Genomic DNA, 20,840 nt, shown 5'->3' on the forward strand with positions numbered 1-20,840 from the left:
TTATCTAAAGGACTTAAATGGATGTTCAGTTTTAACTTAGTGAACACTTCAATAAGAAAATTCAGTGCTTGTAGGACAAATTGTTGAAGACAGACCACTTACATTAGTTTTTGCTAGTGATCTCAATGGCAGTTCTTGTTTTGGAGGACAGATGTGATTAGTATTTCGGTGAACTTCACATTTGCTGTGTCCCTAATAGTGTTCTATGGAGACTCAATTTTAAAGACCCTTTGTCTGGGCATTTTTTGCCCCTAGAAAAGATCTTTGAGGAACTTTCCTTCCTTGGTCTTACAACACAGACCATAAAGTTGTTTGTGGGGAGAAAATGTTTCTGAAATTTTTGAGATCCTTAATTTGGCAAGGTTGTGCTTTTAATTTAAACATCTAAAGGGTGGGTGGCAGTGTGTGTTATTTCTAACTTCTGTCTTAGGGTAGTGTTGTGATTAAGATTACTGGAATCAGGTTACTAGGTTTCCTTCCTTGAGACTGTAAATATTAGCTCCAAAGATTTGTTGCTTGGTTGGTTTAGTCACTAAGTTGTATCCAACTCTTGCGACCCCATGGACTGCCTGCCAGGCCCCTCTGTACATGGGATTCTCTAGGCAAGAATACTGGAGTGAGTTGCCATTTTCTTCTCCAGGGGATCTTCCCAACCCAGGAATTGAACCAGGGTCTCCTGCGTTGTAGGCATATTCTTTACCAACTGAGCTGTGAAGGAAGCCCGAAAGCTTTGGGGGTGGGGGTGCTAATTTTTTATGCCTAAGTTTCCTCTTCTACGAAATCAGAATATGGTATCTTCTACATAATATTTAGGAATAAAATTAGAAAATACATGTGGGAAACTCAAGGTAAATGATTAATCAATAAATAATAAATGTTCTGTCATCTTCAATATTGTATACGTTAATTGACATAGCTAGACAACTACTTGTTTTTCATTGATCAGATATTAATTTTGCAACATGCAAAACATATTCTCTGTGTTTAAGTGATTTATAATCTACACGACTGAGCTACTTCACTTTCACTTTTCACTTTCATGAATTAGAGAAGGAAATGGCAGTCCACTCCAGTGTTCTTGCCTGGAGAATCCCAGGGACGGGGCAGCCTGGTGGGCTGCCGTCTATGGGGTTGCACAGGGTCGGACACAACTGAAGTGACTTAGCAGCAGCAAACACAAAATATTTATAAACAAATAACTGTGGTATAAGCTTGAATAAAAGAAATCCTTAAAAAAGAATTATCACAGAAAATAGTGGCCCTGGAGGGGAGAGATGACTTCTAATAGGGAGAATTTTAAAAAATTTTATGAAGATATTGGCTTCTGTGCTGTTCTTCATAAATACTAAAAGAGTTTCAGAAAGCTTAAGACAATGGAAAGACCATACCTGGACAGAAGACTGTAAACCAGCATCTGGTGACTACCAGTCAGGCATTATACGATAAGTTTTATCTGAATTCAAAATCATCACTAGAAATCTTTTTTAAGTTACATACTTTTGAGGTCTGTCTGATGTCTGTTTAAAGTGAAATTGAGGTTCAGAGAGGTTAACTGGTTTACCCAAGACAACACAACCAAATAAGGAGTAATAGAGTTGGAAATTGAACCCAGGTCTACCTAACTCCAAAATGCACATTCTTTCTGCTACACTGCCTTTCGTGTAGTTAGAGGAAAATGTGAACTAAGATGTTGATGAGGGAAACTGTAATGCAAGTGGGGAACACTTCTAATAGAGTATTACACGACAAAATGTGGGTGGTGGTTGTGGTTTAGTCTCTAAATCGTATCTGACTTTTGCGACTCCATGGACTGTAATCCTTCAGTCTCCTCTGTCCATGGGTTTAGAAACTCTATTGGGGAATGAGGCCAGAGAGGTACCAGAGTATACAGTCTAGAATAACACACAGGAAAAGAAGTCTGGGCTCTCTTCTATAGGGATTAGTAAGCTCCTAACGCCCAGTGTACCAGGAGATAAGCTTATCCCATGAGAATACTTTTGTAGCCATGTATAGAGTGCATTGTAATGAGAGGAGATTAGAGGTAGAGAGTTCAGTTAGGTTATTAAATAATTTAATCAGTATTTTCCTATATTTAATTTCCCTTTAAAAATGATAAAAATTGCCCTCACATATTATAAGCTTGTTTATTTAAAGGTATTTCAATATAATTCACTTCAAAAAAATCTTTTGAGCTGTTTTTTTTTTAATTAATTAATTTATCTTTTTTTATTGTTGGAGGCTAATTACTTCACAACATTTCAGTGGGTTTTGTCATACATTGATATGAATCAGCCATAGATTTACATGTATTCCCCATCCCGATCCCCCCTCCCACCTCCCTCTCCACCCGATTCCTCTGGGTCTTCCCAGTGCACCAGGCCCGAGTATTATCTCCCACCTAATGATGATAGATGGATAGTGATAGATGACTCTAAATGGCATGAAAATAATAAACTTATGGTGAAGCCACTGTCATATTCTGAAAGTGGGATAATGGACATTTATTCTCTCTGTGGAAGCAATTTGGTGAGTTACCCTGTCACCTAGGAGATGAGGGAAAACTTTTTCCAGAAGCTTCTGTCAAAGTGAAGTTCTAGAAGCTGAGTTAGCTCCAGGGACTTCTGCAAAGGTTGTGAACATTAGGTCGAGCTGCTTCTCAGGTCACCAGTACCGTTGTTGTTGTTCAGTCGCTTAGTTGTGTCCAACTCTGTGTAACCCCAGGACAGGAGGAGAAGGGGGCGACAAAGAATGAGATGGTTGGATGGCCTCACCAACTCAACAGACATGGGTTTGCTCATTTTCATGTCCATTAAGTGGGTGATGCTATCTAGCCATCTCATCCTCTGCTCCCCTCTTCTCCTTTTGCCTCCAAACTTCCCCAGCCTCAGGGTCTATTCCAATGAATCGGCTCTTCACATCAAGTGGTCAAAGTATTGGAACTTCAGCAGCAGTTCTTCCAGTGAATATTCAGGATTGATTTTCTTTAGGATTGACTGGTTTGATCTCCTTTCAAGCCCAAGGGACTCTGAAGAGTCTTCTCCAGCACCACAATTCGAAGGCATCAATTCTTTGGCGCTCAGCCTTCTTTGCAGTCCAATTCTCGCATCCATACATGACAACTGATAAAACCATAGCTTTGCGTATACAGACCTTTGTGGGCAAAGTGATGTCTCTGCTTTTAAATACATTGTCTAGGTTTGTCATAGCTTTCTTTCCAAGGAGCCAGGTGTCTTTTCATTCCATGACTGCAGTCACCGTCAGCAGTGATTTTTGGAGCCCAAGAAAATAAAATCTTTTCACTGCTTGCACTTTTCCGTTTCTGTTTGCTGTGAAGTGATGGGACTTGATGCCATGATCTTAGTTTTCTGAATATTAAGCTTCAAGTCAGCTTTTTCACTTTGTTCTTTCACCCTCATCAAGAGGCTGTTAGTTCCTCTTCACTGTCTGCCTTTAGAGTGATATCATCTGCATATCTGAGGTTGTTGGTATTTCTCCCAGCCATCTTGATTCCAGCTTGTGATTCATCCAGTATGGCATTTTGTATGCTGTACTCTGCATATTAGTTAAATAAACAGGGTGACAGTATACAGCCTTGTTGTACTCCTTTCCCAGTCTTTGGGACCCCATGGACTGTAGCCCACCAGGCTCCTCTGTCCATGGGATTTTCCAGGCAAGAATACTGGAGTAGGTTGCCATTTCCTTCTCCACGGAATCTTCCTGACCCAGAGATAGAACCCATGTCTCCTGCTTTAACAGGCGGATTCTTTACCACTGAACCACCTGGGAAGCAAGAATTCACCAATACCATCTAATGCCCAAATCTAATAACATGTTATTGTTAAACAATTTCTTCATTTTCTCATGATTTTGGACAGTTCTATCTTTTCTTTTTGAAAAAAAAAAAAAAAAAACCAAAAACCTTGCTCACTTAGAAACAGTTCCTTATAGGATGCATACTATATGCCAGATACATTAAGTGTCTCATTTCGTCATAAAAACAACTCACTTAGCTCAGTTTTCTTTCCACCCCACCCCTCCCCTTCACTTTTTCCTTCCATTAGCTCTGTGAGCTCAGTTTTCATTAGCTTAGTTTTATTTGATATTTGAAGAGACTGAGAGTCAGAGAGGTTTGGTAACTTGTCCAGGATGACATAGTTTGGAAGTGTTATAGAGCTTTGAATTCAAGTGTTTCCGACCACAATGACCATGTTTATTCCACTCCGCCACTTTCACTCTACATAGCATAATTTGCCTGCATATTTTGTTAATTTGATTTTAGAGATAGAGATTTAGGTCCATTTCACTCAGAAGGCCAATTACTAACATGTCCCAGAACTCAGAAGTGAATTCCGTGGAGGTGCTTTATTTTGTAAGAGAAGCTGAAAGATCTCTCTGAGGTGATCAGGGGACTTAGAATTGAGTATAAAATACAGTTTGTCACTTTTACAAACGTGATCCCAAATTGGGGGTAGAGTTGCTTGATATCCTGAAATCAAACAAGAAAAGAATCAGCTGATAGAAAACTCATGTTTCCTTACATCTTGAGAAAGCTTTGCCATACATTGGAACTTCACAGTAATAGTGCTAATTTATCTGGAAAGATTTCACATCTAATCATTTCTAATCATAGCAATTGCTCCAGGAACTCAGAACCAAGAGGTGGGAGACACTCACTTTTCCTCTATTCTTTTGTACCGTTTGGATTCTTACCACACATGTCTATTCTACCTATTCAAGTAAACAAATTTCCTATTTTAAGAGAGAAAGAATCAACAGTGCCTAAAGAATAGTACATTATTGTCCCTATTTCTCAATCCAGGAGACTCGCTAGACTCTCTTAGCAATTTTAATTATGCACTTCTACATGTTAAGGATTTTTTTATGCATACAACAGTATGATCCACAAGTAATGAAAGTTTAATCTACCTTCCCACTTTTGGTACCTTGGTACATTTTGTTCATGTAGACTTATTCCAATGGCCAGGTACTTTAATAGAATATTAAATAGAGGTTTTGATATCCAGAGGGAAAACCTGATTATGTCACTATTATATATGATTTCTACTTTAGGATTTTTGTAGATACCCTTATTAAGAAGTTTCATTTTCAGTTGTGAAGTTTTCTTGTCATTAATGAATGCTAAAGTATATTATTGCTTTCTATTGTACCTATTGATGTAATATTTCTTTTTGAAATACTGATGTAACAGGTAGCATTTTTTTTCCTACTGTTAAACCAATCTTTTGTTGTTGGAATAAGCCCAACTTGTTCAAGATATAGTATCCTTATATCAATATATTGTTACAATTGACTTCCTGCTATTTTGTTTAGCATTTTTCCATCTATGTTCATGAATAACATAGGCCTATAATTTTTCTTTCTTGTATCGTCCTTGTCAAATTTTGATTGCATAGTTATGTTAGCTTCATAATACAAGTTAAGGAGTGTTCCTTTCCTGTGGAAAAAATTGTGTAAAATTGGAATTGCTCCTTTCTTGAATATTTGATTGAACTTGTAGGTGAAATCATATGAGCCTGAGGTAGAAAAAATTTTTGACAGTGGATTCAGTTTTTTTTTCTTTTTTTTTTAATGTAATGCCTGTTTTACATTATAGGACGATTCATGTTTTCTATTTCTTCTTGGTCAAGTTTTTTTTTTTTTTTTTTTTTAAGTGAAAGAGTCGTGTCCGACTCTTTGCGACCCCGTGGACTGTAGCCCACCAGGCTTCTCCATCCATGGAATTTTCTAGGCAAGAGTACTGGAGTGGGTTGCCATTTCCTTCTCCATTCTTGGTCAAGTTTTAATAGGAACTTTTCCACTTGGTTTAAATATTTGATTTGTTAATATAAAATCTTCTATTTCTATTTTTTCTGCAAAATTATTATTCTGAGAGAAGGAGAAATCAGTTTAACATGCTTAACATTTGGAGACTAAATAAGGAAAGGGATATATTCTGATTTTGTTTCATAGGGACCTGTGTCTTCAGATTAAAAAGAAAGTGTTTATCATCCTGTGTACCAAGACTTACACATAAATCCATCCTTATTTATGGGGGTATCTCTCCATGAACATGGTATCTCTGTCAGTTTATTTACGTGTTCCTTAATATCTCTCAGTGTTAGTTTATAATTTTCAACATGTAGATCTTACATGTATTTTGGTTATCTCCAAGCAGTTTCTATTTTGATGTTATTATAAGTGATATTTTTAGAAAAATCCCTTTGCTAAGTATTCATTGCTGGTTTATAGAAATAAATTTTAATATAATGACCTTGGATCTGACAGCCCTACTAGGTCAAAATATTAGTTCTAGCAGCTGTTTTAAAGATTTTTACAGGCTTTTCTACATAGGCAGCCATGTCATTTACAAATAAAGACAGTTTTACTTCTTTATTTCTGATCTGTATGCTTTTCCTTTCTTTTCTTTGACTGTTGCCCACTGGGTAGGACCTCTAATACAGGGTTAGATACAAGTGGTGATAGCAAGCATCCTGCCCTTGCTCCCAGTCTGAGAATTAGTTCAACGTTTCACCATTAAGTATGACATTAACTGGAAGATTTTCATAGGTATTCCTTATCACCTTGAGGAATTCTTATCTATTCTTAGTTTTCTGAGAGTTTTTCCTATGAATATGTATTGAATTCTGTTGAATGCATTTTCCATATCTATTGTAATTATATGATTTTTCTCTTCTGTTAAAAATTAATTACTTTCATTGTCTTAAAAAAAAAGTTAAGCCTACTAGAATATCTGGATTAAAACCACTAGAGCATGATGTATTATTCTTTTTATACATCGCTGAATTCTCTTTACTGGAATTTTTTAAGAGTTTTTACATCTATTTATGCTTCCCTGGTGACTCAGAGGTTAAAGCGTCTGCCTGCCATGCGGGAGACCTGGCTTCGATCCCTGGGTCGGGAAGATCCCCTGGAGAAGGAAATGGCAACCCACTCCAGTATTCTTGCTTGGAGAATCCCATGGACGGAGGAGCCTGGTGGGCTCTAGTCCACGGGGTCGCAAAGGGTCGGACACGACTGAGCAACTTCACTTTCACTTTCATAATCGGTCTGTAATTTTTTAATAATATCTTTTGCTTTGTTTGACTCAAACTGAATTTGGAGGTATTCCTTCCTCCTCTGACTTGGTCTTCCATCATATTTTGGAATTGAATTGTCTTTCATACAATTCATTTATTTCATTGTGTGTCAACTTTATTGGCATAAAGTTTTTTCTACTCACACTGTCTTTTTCTTTAAATATCTGTAGGATGTCCAGTGATAGCCCCTCATTGTGGATATTATTACCTTACCCTTTCTCTCCTTTTGTAGAGATTTTTCAATTTTATTTCCAGAACTAGCTTTTGTTTTTAATAATTTTTACCCATTTTTGTCTTTTTATTTTATTTGGTTTCTGCTTTTTATTACTACCATATTTATATTTCTGTTGTATGTAATTTGCTTTTTTCCTAGCTTCTTAAGCTGAAAGTTATTATGTCATTTATATTAAACTTTCTGCTTTACCAATATAAGTATTAAGAGGTATAATTCTATCTAAGCACTGTTTTACGTGTATTTGTTATTGTTTGGTCACTAAGTCAAGAATGCTGGAGCAAGTTGCTATTTCCTTCTCCAGGGGATCTTCCTGATCCAGGGATTTGAGCATGTGTTTCCTACATGCAGGCGGGTTCTTTACCAGTGAGCCACCAGGGAAGCCCTTAGGTGTATTACACAAATTTTAATATATTGTTTTTTCAGTATCTTTCAGCATATTGCTTCTTATTCCCTTGTGATTTCTTTTTTGAGCCCTATGTTGTATAAGAGTGTTTAAAATCTCCAAATATTCCAGGTGTCTGTTGTTACTGATTTTTACTTCAGGTCTGTTTGGTCAGAGTCCACATTTAAATGTTTCATTCTTTTAAATGAACTGAGATATGTTTAATAGTCTGGGCACATGGTCTGTCTTGGTATATACTTTGTAGGTAGCTTAAGAATATGTACTTTTACCATTTAAGATTTTATATAAATATTAATTTGTTCAACTTGTTTCTGATAGTATTATTCAAGTGTTTTGTATATCTTTTTTTATTTTCCATCTACTTATTCTTCGAATTATTGACAGATGAGTGTTGAAATCTGCACACTCAAGTGTGGAGCTACCTGTTTCAATTCAGTTCTATCGGTTTTTGCTTCATGTATCTTGAAGCTCTATTTTATTTATATATTCACATTTAGGATTTTTTTTAATGGACCCTTATTTAATTATAAAATGTTTCTCTAATTCCTGGTCATATTCATTGTCCTGAAGTCTACCTTCTATGGACTTTTTGCTTGTTTTTTTTTCTCCTTTTGGCTGTGCATTGTGACTTGCAGTCTCTTAGTTCCCTGACAAGGGGCTGAACCTGGGCCGTGGCAGTGAAAGCACTGAATTCTAACCACTGAACCACCAGGAAATTCCCAGAAGTCTACTTCTTCTGATATTAGTAGAATCATCCCAACTTTCTTATGATTAATGTTTGCATGGTATATATTTTTTTTTTATTTAAAAAATCTGTTTTTCTTTAAAGTGTGTTTCTTGTGGGCAACATAAACTTGCTCTTTTATCAAGTCTTATCATCTCTGCCTTTTAATTGTAGTATTTAAGCCATCTACATTTACTTGTCAGTCTAGTTAGGTATTGTCTACCATCTTGCTATTTATTTGTTGTCTGTCTGGCCTATCTGTTCTTTATGCCAATATTTCTCATTTTTTAATTGGATATTTTATCATTCATTTTGTCTCCTTTAGTAGTTTATTAGCTATACTGTTTCTTTTCCTTTTCTAGTGGTTTCTCTAAGGTTTATAATATTCATGTTTAACTTATCGCAGTCATCAGATATACCACTTATGTTACGGAAGACCATTCCAGTGTACTTGTATTTTTTACCCCTTTTATCCTGTGTACTTTTGCTGACATATATGTTGCTTCTATTTATAATAGCGTAATATATTGTTATAATGTATGCCTTAATTGGTGATTATCTGTTAAAGAAAATTAAAGAACAAGAAAGCAGATATCTTTTATGTTTACCCACATATTGATCATTTCCAGCACTCTTCATCATTTTGTTTAGGTTTAAGTTTTATAAGAACTTCCTGAAGCAGTTCTTACAGTGCATCTATGCTGCTATCTTAGCTTTAGTTGTTGTCAAAATATCTCTCTTTTTACATAATATTTCTAGGTTGATAGGTTTTTTTCTTTATCCTCTTAAAAAAGCTGTGTCTAATTGGCTTGAATTACTTCTGATGACAGTTGGTGACCTTGTTCTTCTATATGTAATTGTTAACATAAAACAGCTATTTCTGCAGCAAAAATGAGTTTTTCAGGATCATCAAAGAATTGCAATTCATAGTCTGCAGCTATGTTGAGTCATGTGCAAGTCTCCAGCAAAATGGAGAGGAGATCTCTTGTAGAGGGGAAAGGAAGTTGGGAGAGCTAGAGTAGACAAAGAGTCCATGACTTTTTCTTAGCTGAGTTGTGCCTGTCTCTTATTGGCTGAGCTCTTGCCAGGCAAGAAGACGGTGTCTTCCTGTGGCTTTGCTGTCATCCTTTTTTTTTTTTTTAAATTGAAGGATAATTGCTTTACAGAATTTTGTTGTTTTCTGCCAAACCTCAACATGAATCAGCTATAGGTATACATATGTCCCCTCCTTTTGAACCTCCCTCCCATCTCCCACCCCATCCTACCCCTCTGGATTGACACAGAGCCCCTGTTTGAGTTTCCTGAGCCATATAGCAGTTTCCCGTTGGCTATCTATTTTACATATGGTAATGTAAGTTCCCATGTTACTCTTTCCATATCCCACCCTTTCCTCCCATCTCCCGATGTCCATAAGTCTGTTCTCTGTCCATAAGTTTATTCTCTGTGTCTGTTTCTCCATTGCTCTCCTGTAAATAAATTCTCCAGTACCATTTTTCTAGAGTCTATATATATGCATTAGAATACAATATTTATCTTTCTCATTCTGACTCACTTCACTCTGTATAATAGGTTCTAGGTTCATCCACCTCGTCATAACTGACTCAAATGCATTCCTTTTTATGGAATGCATTCCATAAAGGTTGCTTCCATGTTCTAGCTATTGTAAATAGTGCTGCAGTGAACAGTGGGATACATGTGTCTTTTTCAATTTTGGTTTCCTCAGGGTATATACCTAGGAGTGGGATTGCTGGGTCTTATGGTGGTTTTATTCCTAGTTTTTTAAGGAATCACCATACCATCTTCCATAATAGCTGTATCAGTTTACATTCCCACAAACAGTGCAAGAGTGTGCCATTTTCTCCACACTGTCTCCAGCATTTATTATTTGTAAACATTTTGTTAATGGCCATTCTGACCAGTGTCCATTCATATGGAAACACAAAAGACCCTGAATAGCCAAAGCAGTCTTGTAAAAGAAGAATGGAGCTGGAGGAATCAGCCTTCCTGACTTCAGATTTTACTGCAAAGCTACAGTCATCAAGACAGTATGATACTGGCACCAAAACAGAAATATACACCAGTGGAACAAGATAGAAAGCCCAGAAATAAACCCATGCGCCTATGGGTACCTTATTTTTGGCAGAGGAGGCAAGAATATACAATGGAGCAAAGACAGCTTCTTCAATAAATGGTGCTGGGAAAACTGGACAGCTACATGTAAAAGAATGAAATTAGACCACTTCCTAACACCGTACACAAAGATAAACTAAAAATGGATTTAAGACGTAAATGTAAGACCAGAAACTATAAAACTCTTAGAGAAAAACATAGGCAGAACACTTGATGACATAAATCAAAGCAAGAGCCTCTATGATCCACCTCCTAGAGTAACAGAAATAAAAACAAAGTAAACAAGTGGGACCTGACCTCATTAAACTTTAATGCTTTTTCACAGCAAAGGAAACTATAAGCAAGGTGAAAAGACAACCCTCAGAATGGGAGAAAATAATAGAAAATGAAACAACTGACAAAGGATTAATTTCCAAAATATACGAGCAGCTCATACAACTCAATGCCAGAAAAACAAACAACCCAATCACAAAGTGGGAAAAAAGACCTAAACAGACATTTTTCCAAAGAAGACATACAGATGCCTAACAAACACATGAGAAGATGCTCAACATTGCTCATTATTAGAGAAATGCAAATCAAAACTGCAGTGGGATATCACACCTCACACCAGTCAGAATGCTGTCATCATTTTAATTTGGGGAAGAGGCTCCGAGGGGTCTGTGTGACTCTTGATAGGATGTGGACACTCCCCCTTCTGATCTCTCTACTCTGTTTATTTTACACAAATAAACCTTTTTTCCCTCTGGCAGTTTTCAAGATTTTCTCATTCTTACTTATTTTTAGTGTTTTATGATGTATCTTAATATATTAGTGTTGTGCCTTTTTCTATTTGAATATTAAGCTTCTTAGATTATGGGTTTTCACATTTGGAAAAATTTTAGTTTTATATCTTCATATACCTTTTCTATCTTTTCTCCTTTGTTTGAAATTCCAATTACACATTTATTAGATTGCATATTGTCCTATTGTTTAGTCAAATACTAATATTTTTTTCTTTCTTTCTTTCCAGCCTTTGCATCAATTTAGATTTTTTTTTTCCTGTGTTGCCACATTTATTGTTACTTTATTCTTCGCTGTCTTATCTATTGTTAGGCCCATCCAATTAATTTTTCGTTTCAGATACTATCCTTTTCAAGTGAAGAAATTCCATTAGATTTTTATATTATATCTTCCATTTCTTTTCTCATTAAGACCATTGTTTCCTTCAAATATTTGAATATAATTATACTTACTTTAAAGTCTTCATTTGGTACTTCTATTGTATTTTCATTTCTACGTCTGGTTCTACTCATTGAAATTTTTTCCTGATTATTTTTGTCTCTAAAATGCTATATATTATGAATGCTTTATTGGTGAATGTCTAGATTTTGTTTAATTCTTTTAAGAGTATTAAAGTTTGTTTTGACAGAAAGTTGAGTTTTTGGAGACAAAGTTGATTCTTTTGACACTTGTTTTTTAAACTTTATTAGGATAGCTAAAGTAGCAGTTAGCAAAACTCTTTCTTAAAGGACCACATTGCAAGTATTCTAGCCTTTACAGGCCATATGGTCTGTTGCAGTTCCTCTATTTTGCTACTATAGTGCAAGAACAGCTATAGACAGTACTTACCTACCTTCCTTGGTATTCACCGGGGACTGCTTCCAGGACCTCCAACAGATACCAAAATCCGTAGACACTCAAGTCTTTGTATAAAATGGCATAGTATTTACATGTAATCTAGCACATCCTCTTGTATACTTTGTCATCTCTGTATTATTTCTATCTAATACAATGTAAATGCTTTGTAAATAGTTGTAAATCAAATGTTGCCACAAATAGCAAGTTCAGTTTAGCATTTTGGAACTATCTAGATTTTTTTCTCCAAAATATTTTTGATCCACTGTTGGTTAAGAACCAGAGAGTCAACTGTAAACTAATGACTATGGCTGGATTCTGCTAAAAGTGAAGCTTAAAATACAGGCAGTTTGGGCTGGATTTAGTCCATAGGATCAGTTTGCTAATCCCTGGTCTAGAGGAACATTTGTTTTAAGGCTAGGTTAGCCCTACTGATAAGGCCTGACCCTCTGAGGACTCTATTAAACCAGGGCATTGAATGTTGTCTTCACTCTGGTTTGTCTAAACTCCGACATCTCCTAACCCTGTGTGAATTCTAGCATTTGATAATGTTTTAGATTCTCAGTAGTTGTACTGTCCCTTTTCATTGTTATTTTTCTGGGTTTGTGTAGTTTCACCCTGTGAGCACACAGTGTGTTATTCTTATGTACAATCAAGGGCACCCCAGTACATATTCCTGGAACTGTACTTTTAAGTGGCTTTCTCCTCTGTGGTACTGTGCCCTGCAAATCCCAGCTGTTCCACAGATGCCCCGTGCTTGCACCTTTGTCTCCTCACCTTACTCTGCTATGGTCTTCTCAGGTTCCTCTCTGTCGGTTTGGATTCCCCTCCCTTGCTCTGTGGTCCAGAAGTGGCCTCCGGGCAGAAATCCGAGGTGACTATAGGATGACCTTCTTTGTGTCTCCTCTTGTAATCACAGTCCCGTGCTGCCTGTTGTCCAGTGCTGTCTTTTATATCGTGTTCAGTTTTCTACCTGTCTAAGGTAGGAGGGCACATCCATTGCATTTATTCTGTTACCAGCCAGACATAGAAGTTTCTTAATCACATATTTATATATCTAGTGAAGCAACTTCACATTTAAAATTGATTATGACTGTCTCTAGGACTGTATCCTCCAGTTTCAAGCTAAATGAGTAACTGTCAGTTCTCAACTTGCTCAGGATTTTAATGTAGTAGCTATGGTAGCTCTTTTATAGGCAAGCTGGCAAAGAAGAAACAGTTCCAGTGGACGCTAGTTTTGTTTCAGTGTAAGTTACTGTGGTATCTATCTCCGGCTTTCTCAGTAAGTTCATATATGCTTATGTATTTGTCTTCTACTTTTGTAAAAGACTTGCTGCTGATTTTTCCGTAGTCTTTTTTAATCTCTTTATCTTAAGAAGAAAATAGTAGGAGCATTGTTGTCTTAACCTTGAGGAAGTCTTTGTAGGAAAACTGCCAGTTTCCAAGAAAGAGGGAGAAAATAATGAGAACTACTGGCTGGCATTTTTCTTTTATTTAGCGAGTAAAAGCAACACATTGAGCCAGAACTTTCTTATTTACATTAGCGCTCTGGCAGGCTACAGCTAAGAATTACTAGTCATTCAAAATGCAAACAAGAATTACTCAAAAACTATAGTGATAACCTTGTACTTATCACCTCTGTACCTCTATGCTGAATAAAATGCCTGGCTTTATTTTACTTTTGCATGTAAAAATTCATTTATCTTAAGCTAATATCTGCCTTTCTGAAAGGCAGTTTAATCCTAAATCCCTTTTTAATATATTTGTTTGCTTTGGAGGGAGGGACATACTGAGAAGTGAACCTATTATTTTTCTTTTATTTTTTGTCACGTTTAATAGTTTTGGGTGTTTCTAAAAGTTCTTAGGACTTAGTTACCTATATATTAGTCCTGAAAGACAGTACCAACTGGGTAATCACTCTCTGTGTTAGCTTATTTGTAAATGAGATATTTCATCTGTCTCCACAGGAAGAAGTGTTTCAAGTTACTTTCTTACATTGAGCATGCAATTTCATACTGTATGGTAATATATCATGTTTTTTCAGAGGTTCTTCCAACCTTTGAAGAATTACAAATTTATGTTGTATAATTAATAATCTCTGTAATTGGCGGAGGTGGATTGCCCTCAGGATGAGTCTTCATCTCCACCAGGTTTTTCTACTTTCTTCTGTATTGAAAGATGACTCGAACCAAAATGGCAGAAAGAGAGGTAGCTTTGGGTCATAAATTTTTCATTATCCTGACGTTATGTGTTCCCATAGCAGAGGGAGCAATTCTTGGTGACTGCCTCATCTAGCTTTAAACAACTTGTTTAAAGTTCTTGTGAGAAAGAAATTGCATTAAACTACAGTGCCTTTTTTTGTGGTTTTCTGCAGCATATACAGAAATTCCCCCTCTTGAGAAGCTCACAGTGACTTATTGTATTCCCTAAAGATGCCTAAAACTCACTCCAACAAATTTCTGAACTTAGTTTACTAAAAGAGTAGATTAATAAGAGGGATTTGGGAATACCCCCTATCACAACCACCCCTCACCCCCGCCGGTATGGAAGTATTAACGCTATGCACATTCAGTCATAGCCCATAATTCCCCAAAGTGGATATTGAAACTAATTCTGATAGTGAATGCTATTTTCCTATGTTACTGTTTTCAAGAATGTATGTGCTGTTCAGTTCAGTTCAGTCACTCAGTCATGTCCGACTCTTTGTGACCCCATGGATTGCAGCACACCAGGCTTCCCTGTCCATCACCAACTCCTGGAGCTTGCTCAAACCCATGTCCATCAATTTGGTGATGCCCTTCAACCACCTCATCCTCTGTTGTTCTCTTCTCTTCCTGCCTTCAATCTTTCCCAGCCTCAGGGTCTTTTCCAATGAGTCAGTTCTTCGCATCAGGTGACCAAATGATTGAAGCTTCAGCGTCAGTCCTTCCAATGGATATTCAGGACTAATTTCCTTTAGGATTGACTGGTTGGATCTCCTTGCAGTCCAAGGACTCTCAAGAGTCTTCTCCAACACCACAGTTCAAAAGCATCAATTCTTCGGCGCTCAGCTTTCTTTATGGTGCAACTCTCATCTGCTGATTTAAGGGAAAAGGTCAGCTAGGAAATAAGCTGAAGCTCCAGTCCTTTGGCCACCTGATGTGAAGAGCCAACTCATTGGAAAAGACCCTGATGCTGAGAAAGATTGAGGGCAGGAAGAGAAGGGGGCGGCAGAGGATGAGATGGTTAGATAGCATCTCCGACTCAATGGACATGAATTTGAGCAAACTCCAGGAGATAATGAAGGACAGGGAAGCCTGGCGTGCTGCAGTCCATGGTGTCATAAAGAGTCAGACACAATTGAACAACAACAACAGGGAAGGAAAACGTTTTTCGTTACTCTCTTAGGGTCCTTGACTGGTTCTGTAAATTCTGAGAGACAAGTTAACAGGAGGAAAGCATATAGATTTATTGAATATGTTTTATATGACATGAAAGCCTTCATAAGGAAATGAAGACCCGAGGAGGTGAACCTGTGTATTCTCTGCTGTGCTTGTGAAGAGTGGGTGGTCATGAAGCAATGTGGTAGGTTAGGGAGTATGAGGTAATTGTACTCAGGAGTAGGAAGCCGCAGGAAACGGATTGTTCTTAGCATTCCTTTGTTGTTGGAGATAAGGATGTTCCTTTACTTGGTATAGGGAGGACACCTCCCACATGAGAATTTTGTTTTAGGGGAGAAGGGAAGGATATGGAAGGGCAGAGTAACCTTCCTGCTTCTGCCATTTTCTTGAAATCCTTTAGCTTGAAATATTCAATATGCCAATGTGCCATATTTGGGGATTCTGTGTTCCAAACCCTATCATCAGCAATTCCCATGCCCACTTCCAGAAAAAGCATGTCTTTGGTCCTTCCTTTTTATGTCTTATTTATTTATTTTTGGCCGTGCTGGGTCTTCACTGCTGCTCGGGCTTTCTCTAGTTACAGCGAGTGGGGGCTGCTCTCCAGTTGTCGTGTGCTGGTTCTCGTTGCTGTGGCTCCCTTGTTGGGGAGCACAGGCTCTGGGTGCACAGGGCTCAGTAGTTACAGCATGTGGGCTCAGTAGTTGTGGCTCACGGGCTTAGTTGCTCCAAGGTATGTGAAATCTTCCTGGCCCGGGCATTGAACCCATGTCCCCTGCATTGGTGGGCGGATTCCTATCCAAGGGAAGTCCTCTTTATTCCTTCATGATACTGACCATTGATGCTGTCACCACTGACTGCATCCAAGAAATAGTCTGATCCCCCAAATTTGGGATTAGCAGAAGAGATCATTTTTTTCCTCCTACACCAATAGCAACAAGGTGAACAGTTTTCAAAGGTAACTTTACTTGCAATCCAAAAGAAAGTTAAATGATAGAAATATAGATGTTTGTAGAGCACAGATGCTTTGCATCAAAGAAACTAAGGTTTAACTCAAGATTGGTTGCAGTAACTTTCCCAGAATACAAATCAAAATTGTTCTTTATTTTTATCACTTTCTGATGAAACCTGTAGGATATTCAGGCAGATCCCATCCTTCATTGAGGTTTGACCACTTTATCTGTTTCTGAGAGCTATTATTTGGACTTGGACTTCACATCAGTCAAATGGCCTCTATGGCAGTTTTGAATCTGTTTACTTCCTTTTGACTGCCTGCCCTGAAAAACAAAAAGACTCGTGTACACTCCAAAGCTCAAAGCCTATTAGACTCTTTATAACAGAAGGCATGTCCCAGCTCTTCCTAATCAGTGAGATTCTCTCTGGTAAACTCAGTCTTGTCTGTTTCCTTTTCCATCCTTTCTGCTTTCCAGAGAAATAGTTTTTTCTTAAGGCTTAGAATATTTAAACAATATGTTGCCACATGCATTCTATTTGAAGTAATCACCAAGGTTTTTAAAATGCATATAGAGTGATAGAAGCGTTGAAAACAAAGATAGCCGTCTGTCTACAGATGAATATTCACATTCTGTTTTATTTTGTTTTCCTAATACCAGGTAGCTATCCTTAGAGATGTGTAACAGTTGCTGGTTTCTCAGGGGATAAAATGAATGAAGGGGAAGTTGTCCAGGGAAAGAACTATGTACTTTGTTTTTCTCAAGCTATTATTTGTGCTTTGTTTCAGTCTTTGTTTCTCTTGGCTTTCCTCCTAGTGGCAGTCTGTTTCTCTTTTATTTTTCTTTACATTTGAAAGTTTCCTACTCTGCTTCCAACTTTTTTTTTTTTTAATTAAATCTAATCCTCAAAATATGGGATTTTGAATTTATAATTCATAGTTAAAAGCATGTTAAAGTTGCTTCTCCAGTTTAGATTGTATTGGTGTCCTAGGGTAAAGTGAAAGAAAGAAGGATGAAGAGGAAATTACTCTCCTGGGCTGCCCTGCGGGAATTCCTTCTCTGTACTCTAAAAGTTCTTGTTCTTTTCTAGGAGTCCAATGTGCTGATTGCTGCTAACAGTCAGGGTACAATTAAGGTAAGCTATTTTATACATCTCCATTTTTAGGCTATAGCAGACTATAACTATAACACGGAAATACAGAGTTGTACTAAGCCTTAGAGAGCATGCCAAATCATGAGTCTCTGTCTGCTTGGAAATGGCTTTGATTGAAGGGGAGAAGAATAGGTAGCTTGCAACTTTGGGGGAGATGATAGTACTTGTTAGAGGTTATACAAATGCTGAAGGGTCTGAAAGGCGGTCAGAATGACAAGATGAAGACTATGAAGCGCTCACCGTGGGCCATTCACTGTTCAGCTTCTGTTATGCCTGTGCAGCTGTCCCGCTGGGTATTCAGGGGACAGAATCCAAGATATAGCAACAGATGCTTAGACACTTAGCAAATTTTAAAATGTCTTTAACTCTTATTGTATTCTTCTCTTCGTCGTGTTTTTCTTCCTTTTCTATCTTGACAAGCAGATTTTTCCTCAGTTGCCAGGGGAAGAAAAGGAATTCTACTTTTCTGTTGAAAGTTGATTGATTGTGTGATCATGCCATTGGTATAATCTGAAAGCTTTGATTTCTCTTCACTCACAACCTCATTCCCAAATTCAGATATAGTATTCCACATACTTTTCCTGGTAGTTAGGGGTTCAAGGAAATAAAATTTTATCTAGTTACACCATTGGATACTCAGCACTTAGGCACAGTACATTGGATAAATAAATCCTGAGCTAAGCAGTGAGCTTTTAATCGAAACATCGTCTTAGAGAAGGGTTTTCATTACATGGGTTTGATTAGCACTTAGTTTGTGGGTACCAGTTCTTTCCACATATTCTGTGCTGCTATAGAAGTATCGGAATGCATTTTTAAAAATAAGATGTGTCTATTTCCCTGCCACTTAACATTAATTTTGCCATGGCTTCCTTCCACTCCTCCCGAGTAGAGAATGACCAGGTAATCAAGAGAGCAAATCCAGGCCTCACACACTGTCCTACAGAGAGGAAAGGAGCAAATGCAAAGCAGAACAGCACTATTAGCTGGTCAGATTAGTTTACATGGTATACTTCTTTTGATATATCTGGTTTCTTTTATTTGGGAAGACTTATTAGAGTCATGGACAAAAGCCAGTGCTGTGTTATGGAAGCCTCATACAAGATGGTAGAAGATCTTAGAATCTCCATTTTAAGTGATTCTGTAGTCTCTCAGTTTCTCCTTATTCTCATGGCAAGGCTGGTATTGAAAAAGCTGTACTTTAGTCTTCTACATGTTTGGCCTTTGAGGCAATTGGGATTGCTAATGTAACTACAGAAAGCTCAAAGCTACATACATACTTATAGAATCTTCAGTGATAAATCTTTAGATTTCTGTTCAGTAGCCCTGACCTCTTATGTAAAGTAACATGCTTGCCAAATGTAAAGACAAAAAGCGTTAGGGAAGCACGGGTATAACTCAAGCCTTAGCACGGCAGGCTATAAGTTGCTCCTTTAATTCTTGATGCTGCTGAGGCTGCTGCTAAGTCGCTTCAGTCGTGTCCGACTCTGTGCGACCCCATAGACGGCAGCCCACCAGGCTCCACCGTCCCTGGGGTTCTCCAGGCAAGAACACTGGAGTGGGTTGCCATTTCCTTCTTAGCAGCCTAGAATTACAGTCTTCATCTAACATAATCCTCTCTGACAGTACTCATAACTGTCCTCACATTCAGTGTCCTTTCTCAGCCATTTCTTCTACTCTTTTTATAACTGATCATTGCTTTTTCTTATTTTTAGTTTTAGCAATATCACAATTTTTTTTTGTATGATAAGGTACTACTCTAATAGCTAACAAAATATCTTGATACCCAGGCAGTTGACTAGAAAATAAAAGAAGCAATAGGGAAAGATTAGATTTTAGGTCCTGAATACCTTGATCACTATGAGATGCTTGTCAATGCAAGAAATAGATTAAAATTCTAAACAGTAATAGTTAAAATTTTTCTTATGATTATGGAAAGATACTAACTTAATATTCCAAAAACATCATATTCATGCTATGCATCAGACAGTCATTTATCTTTATTTTTTATGTAGTTTATCTCAAAGACACCCTAGCTAACTATAGAGATAACTAACCTGAAAGAGTTCATGCAGCTATCGAATTGAAAGTAAGAATGGATTAATGTCTAAACCCTTCAAATTCTTCAGCATTTTAGCAATTGGGAAACGATTACTTGGTTTGGTTCTTTATTTACAATGTAATGAAGACTGATTAAACTTTTTCTATATTGTAAAACGGTTTTATTGTACTGATTCTTTTTTTTCCCTATTAGGTGCTAGAGTTGGTATGAAGGGTTTCCTCAAGTTAAATTGTACTAGATCCTGCTGAAATACATCTGCAGCCGACAATGAGAGAAGACAGATCCTGCAATGTCTCTCCCCAAAGTCACCATGGGTTTTGGATTTGTTTTGAGTATTTTTTTCTTTCCCTGTTTTTCCTCCTTTTGACCTTCGGGACATTGGGAATACCCAGTGAACTCTCCACCATCAATGTAACTCTACAGACTTTGCTGCTGTTGGTGGTATGCTTATCTAATTTTTGTGATAGGGAAACAAATTCTTTTGAATAAAAATAAATAACAAAAAAATAATAAAAGTTTATTGAGCCACAGCTGAGCTGGGGAACTTTTTGTCAAATGTGGCAAAAGATAATTTTGTCTTTTCAAGAAGCATAGCACACCTGAATTACAATATACTGATGAATAATTTGTAAGATCCGTATTTCTCGACCTCTTTGGAATTATGCATATCAACATAAATGTAAAGCATAAGGATTCTTTTCAGTGAGTTTAACGTTTACAATCGATGGGAACATTATTAACTTCACCTTATGAAATTCTGTCTTCATCCTCTGACCAGTTATATCATCAGCAAGTAGCATACTCCTCATGCCTCTGGATCTGGCCAAGGGTCTAACATGTTGACCTGTTGAGACCACATTCAGACAGAAAGGGAGTATCAGTCTGTGACAGCTGTCTCTGTCTTTGCCTTTGAAATGTCACCCATAAGGCCTTAAAGTGAAAGTGAAAGTCACTCAGTCATGCCTGACTCTTTGCAACCCCATGGACTATACAGTCCATGGAATTCTCCAGGCCAGAATACTGGAGTGGGTAGCTGTTCCCTTGTCCAGGGGATCTTCTCAACTCAGGGATCGAACCCAGGTCTCCCACACT

General features: G+C 37.4%; 1 protein-coding gene across 4 annotated transcripts in view; it reads left to right on the forward strand.

Annotated features, from left to right (window-relative positions):
• The window catches only part of COP1 (COP1 E3 ubiquitin ligase), a 214,047-nt gene extending 193,769 nt beyond the window's left edge, over positions 1-20,278 (forward strand). For all 4 annotated transcript variants that reach the window (XM_043486125.1, XM_043486129.1, XM_043486127.1 and 1 more), the window contains 2 exons: positions 17,627-17,671; positions 19,941-20,278. In XM_043486125.1, the coding sequence (XP_043342060.1) occupies positions 17,627-17,671; positions 19,941-19,958 (63 nt within the window). In that variant the 3' untranslated portion in view covers positions 19,959-20,278. The remainder of the gene's footprint in view (positions 1-17,626; positions 17,672-19,940) is intronic.
• Positions 20,279-20,840: the final 562 nt, after the last annotated feature.

Source organism: Cervus canadensis, chromosome 13 (genome assembly GCF_019320065.1).
Source record: "Cervus canadensis isolate Bull #8, Minnesota chromosome 13, ASM1932006v1, whole genome shotgun sequence".
Taxonomy (NCBI): domain Eukaryota; kingdom Metazoa; phylum Chordata; class Mammalia; order Artiodactyla; family Cervidae; genus Cervus; species Cervus canadensis.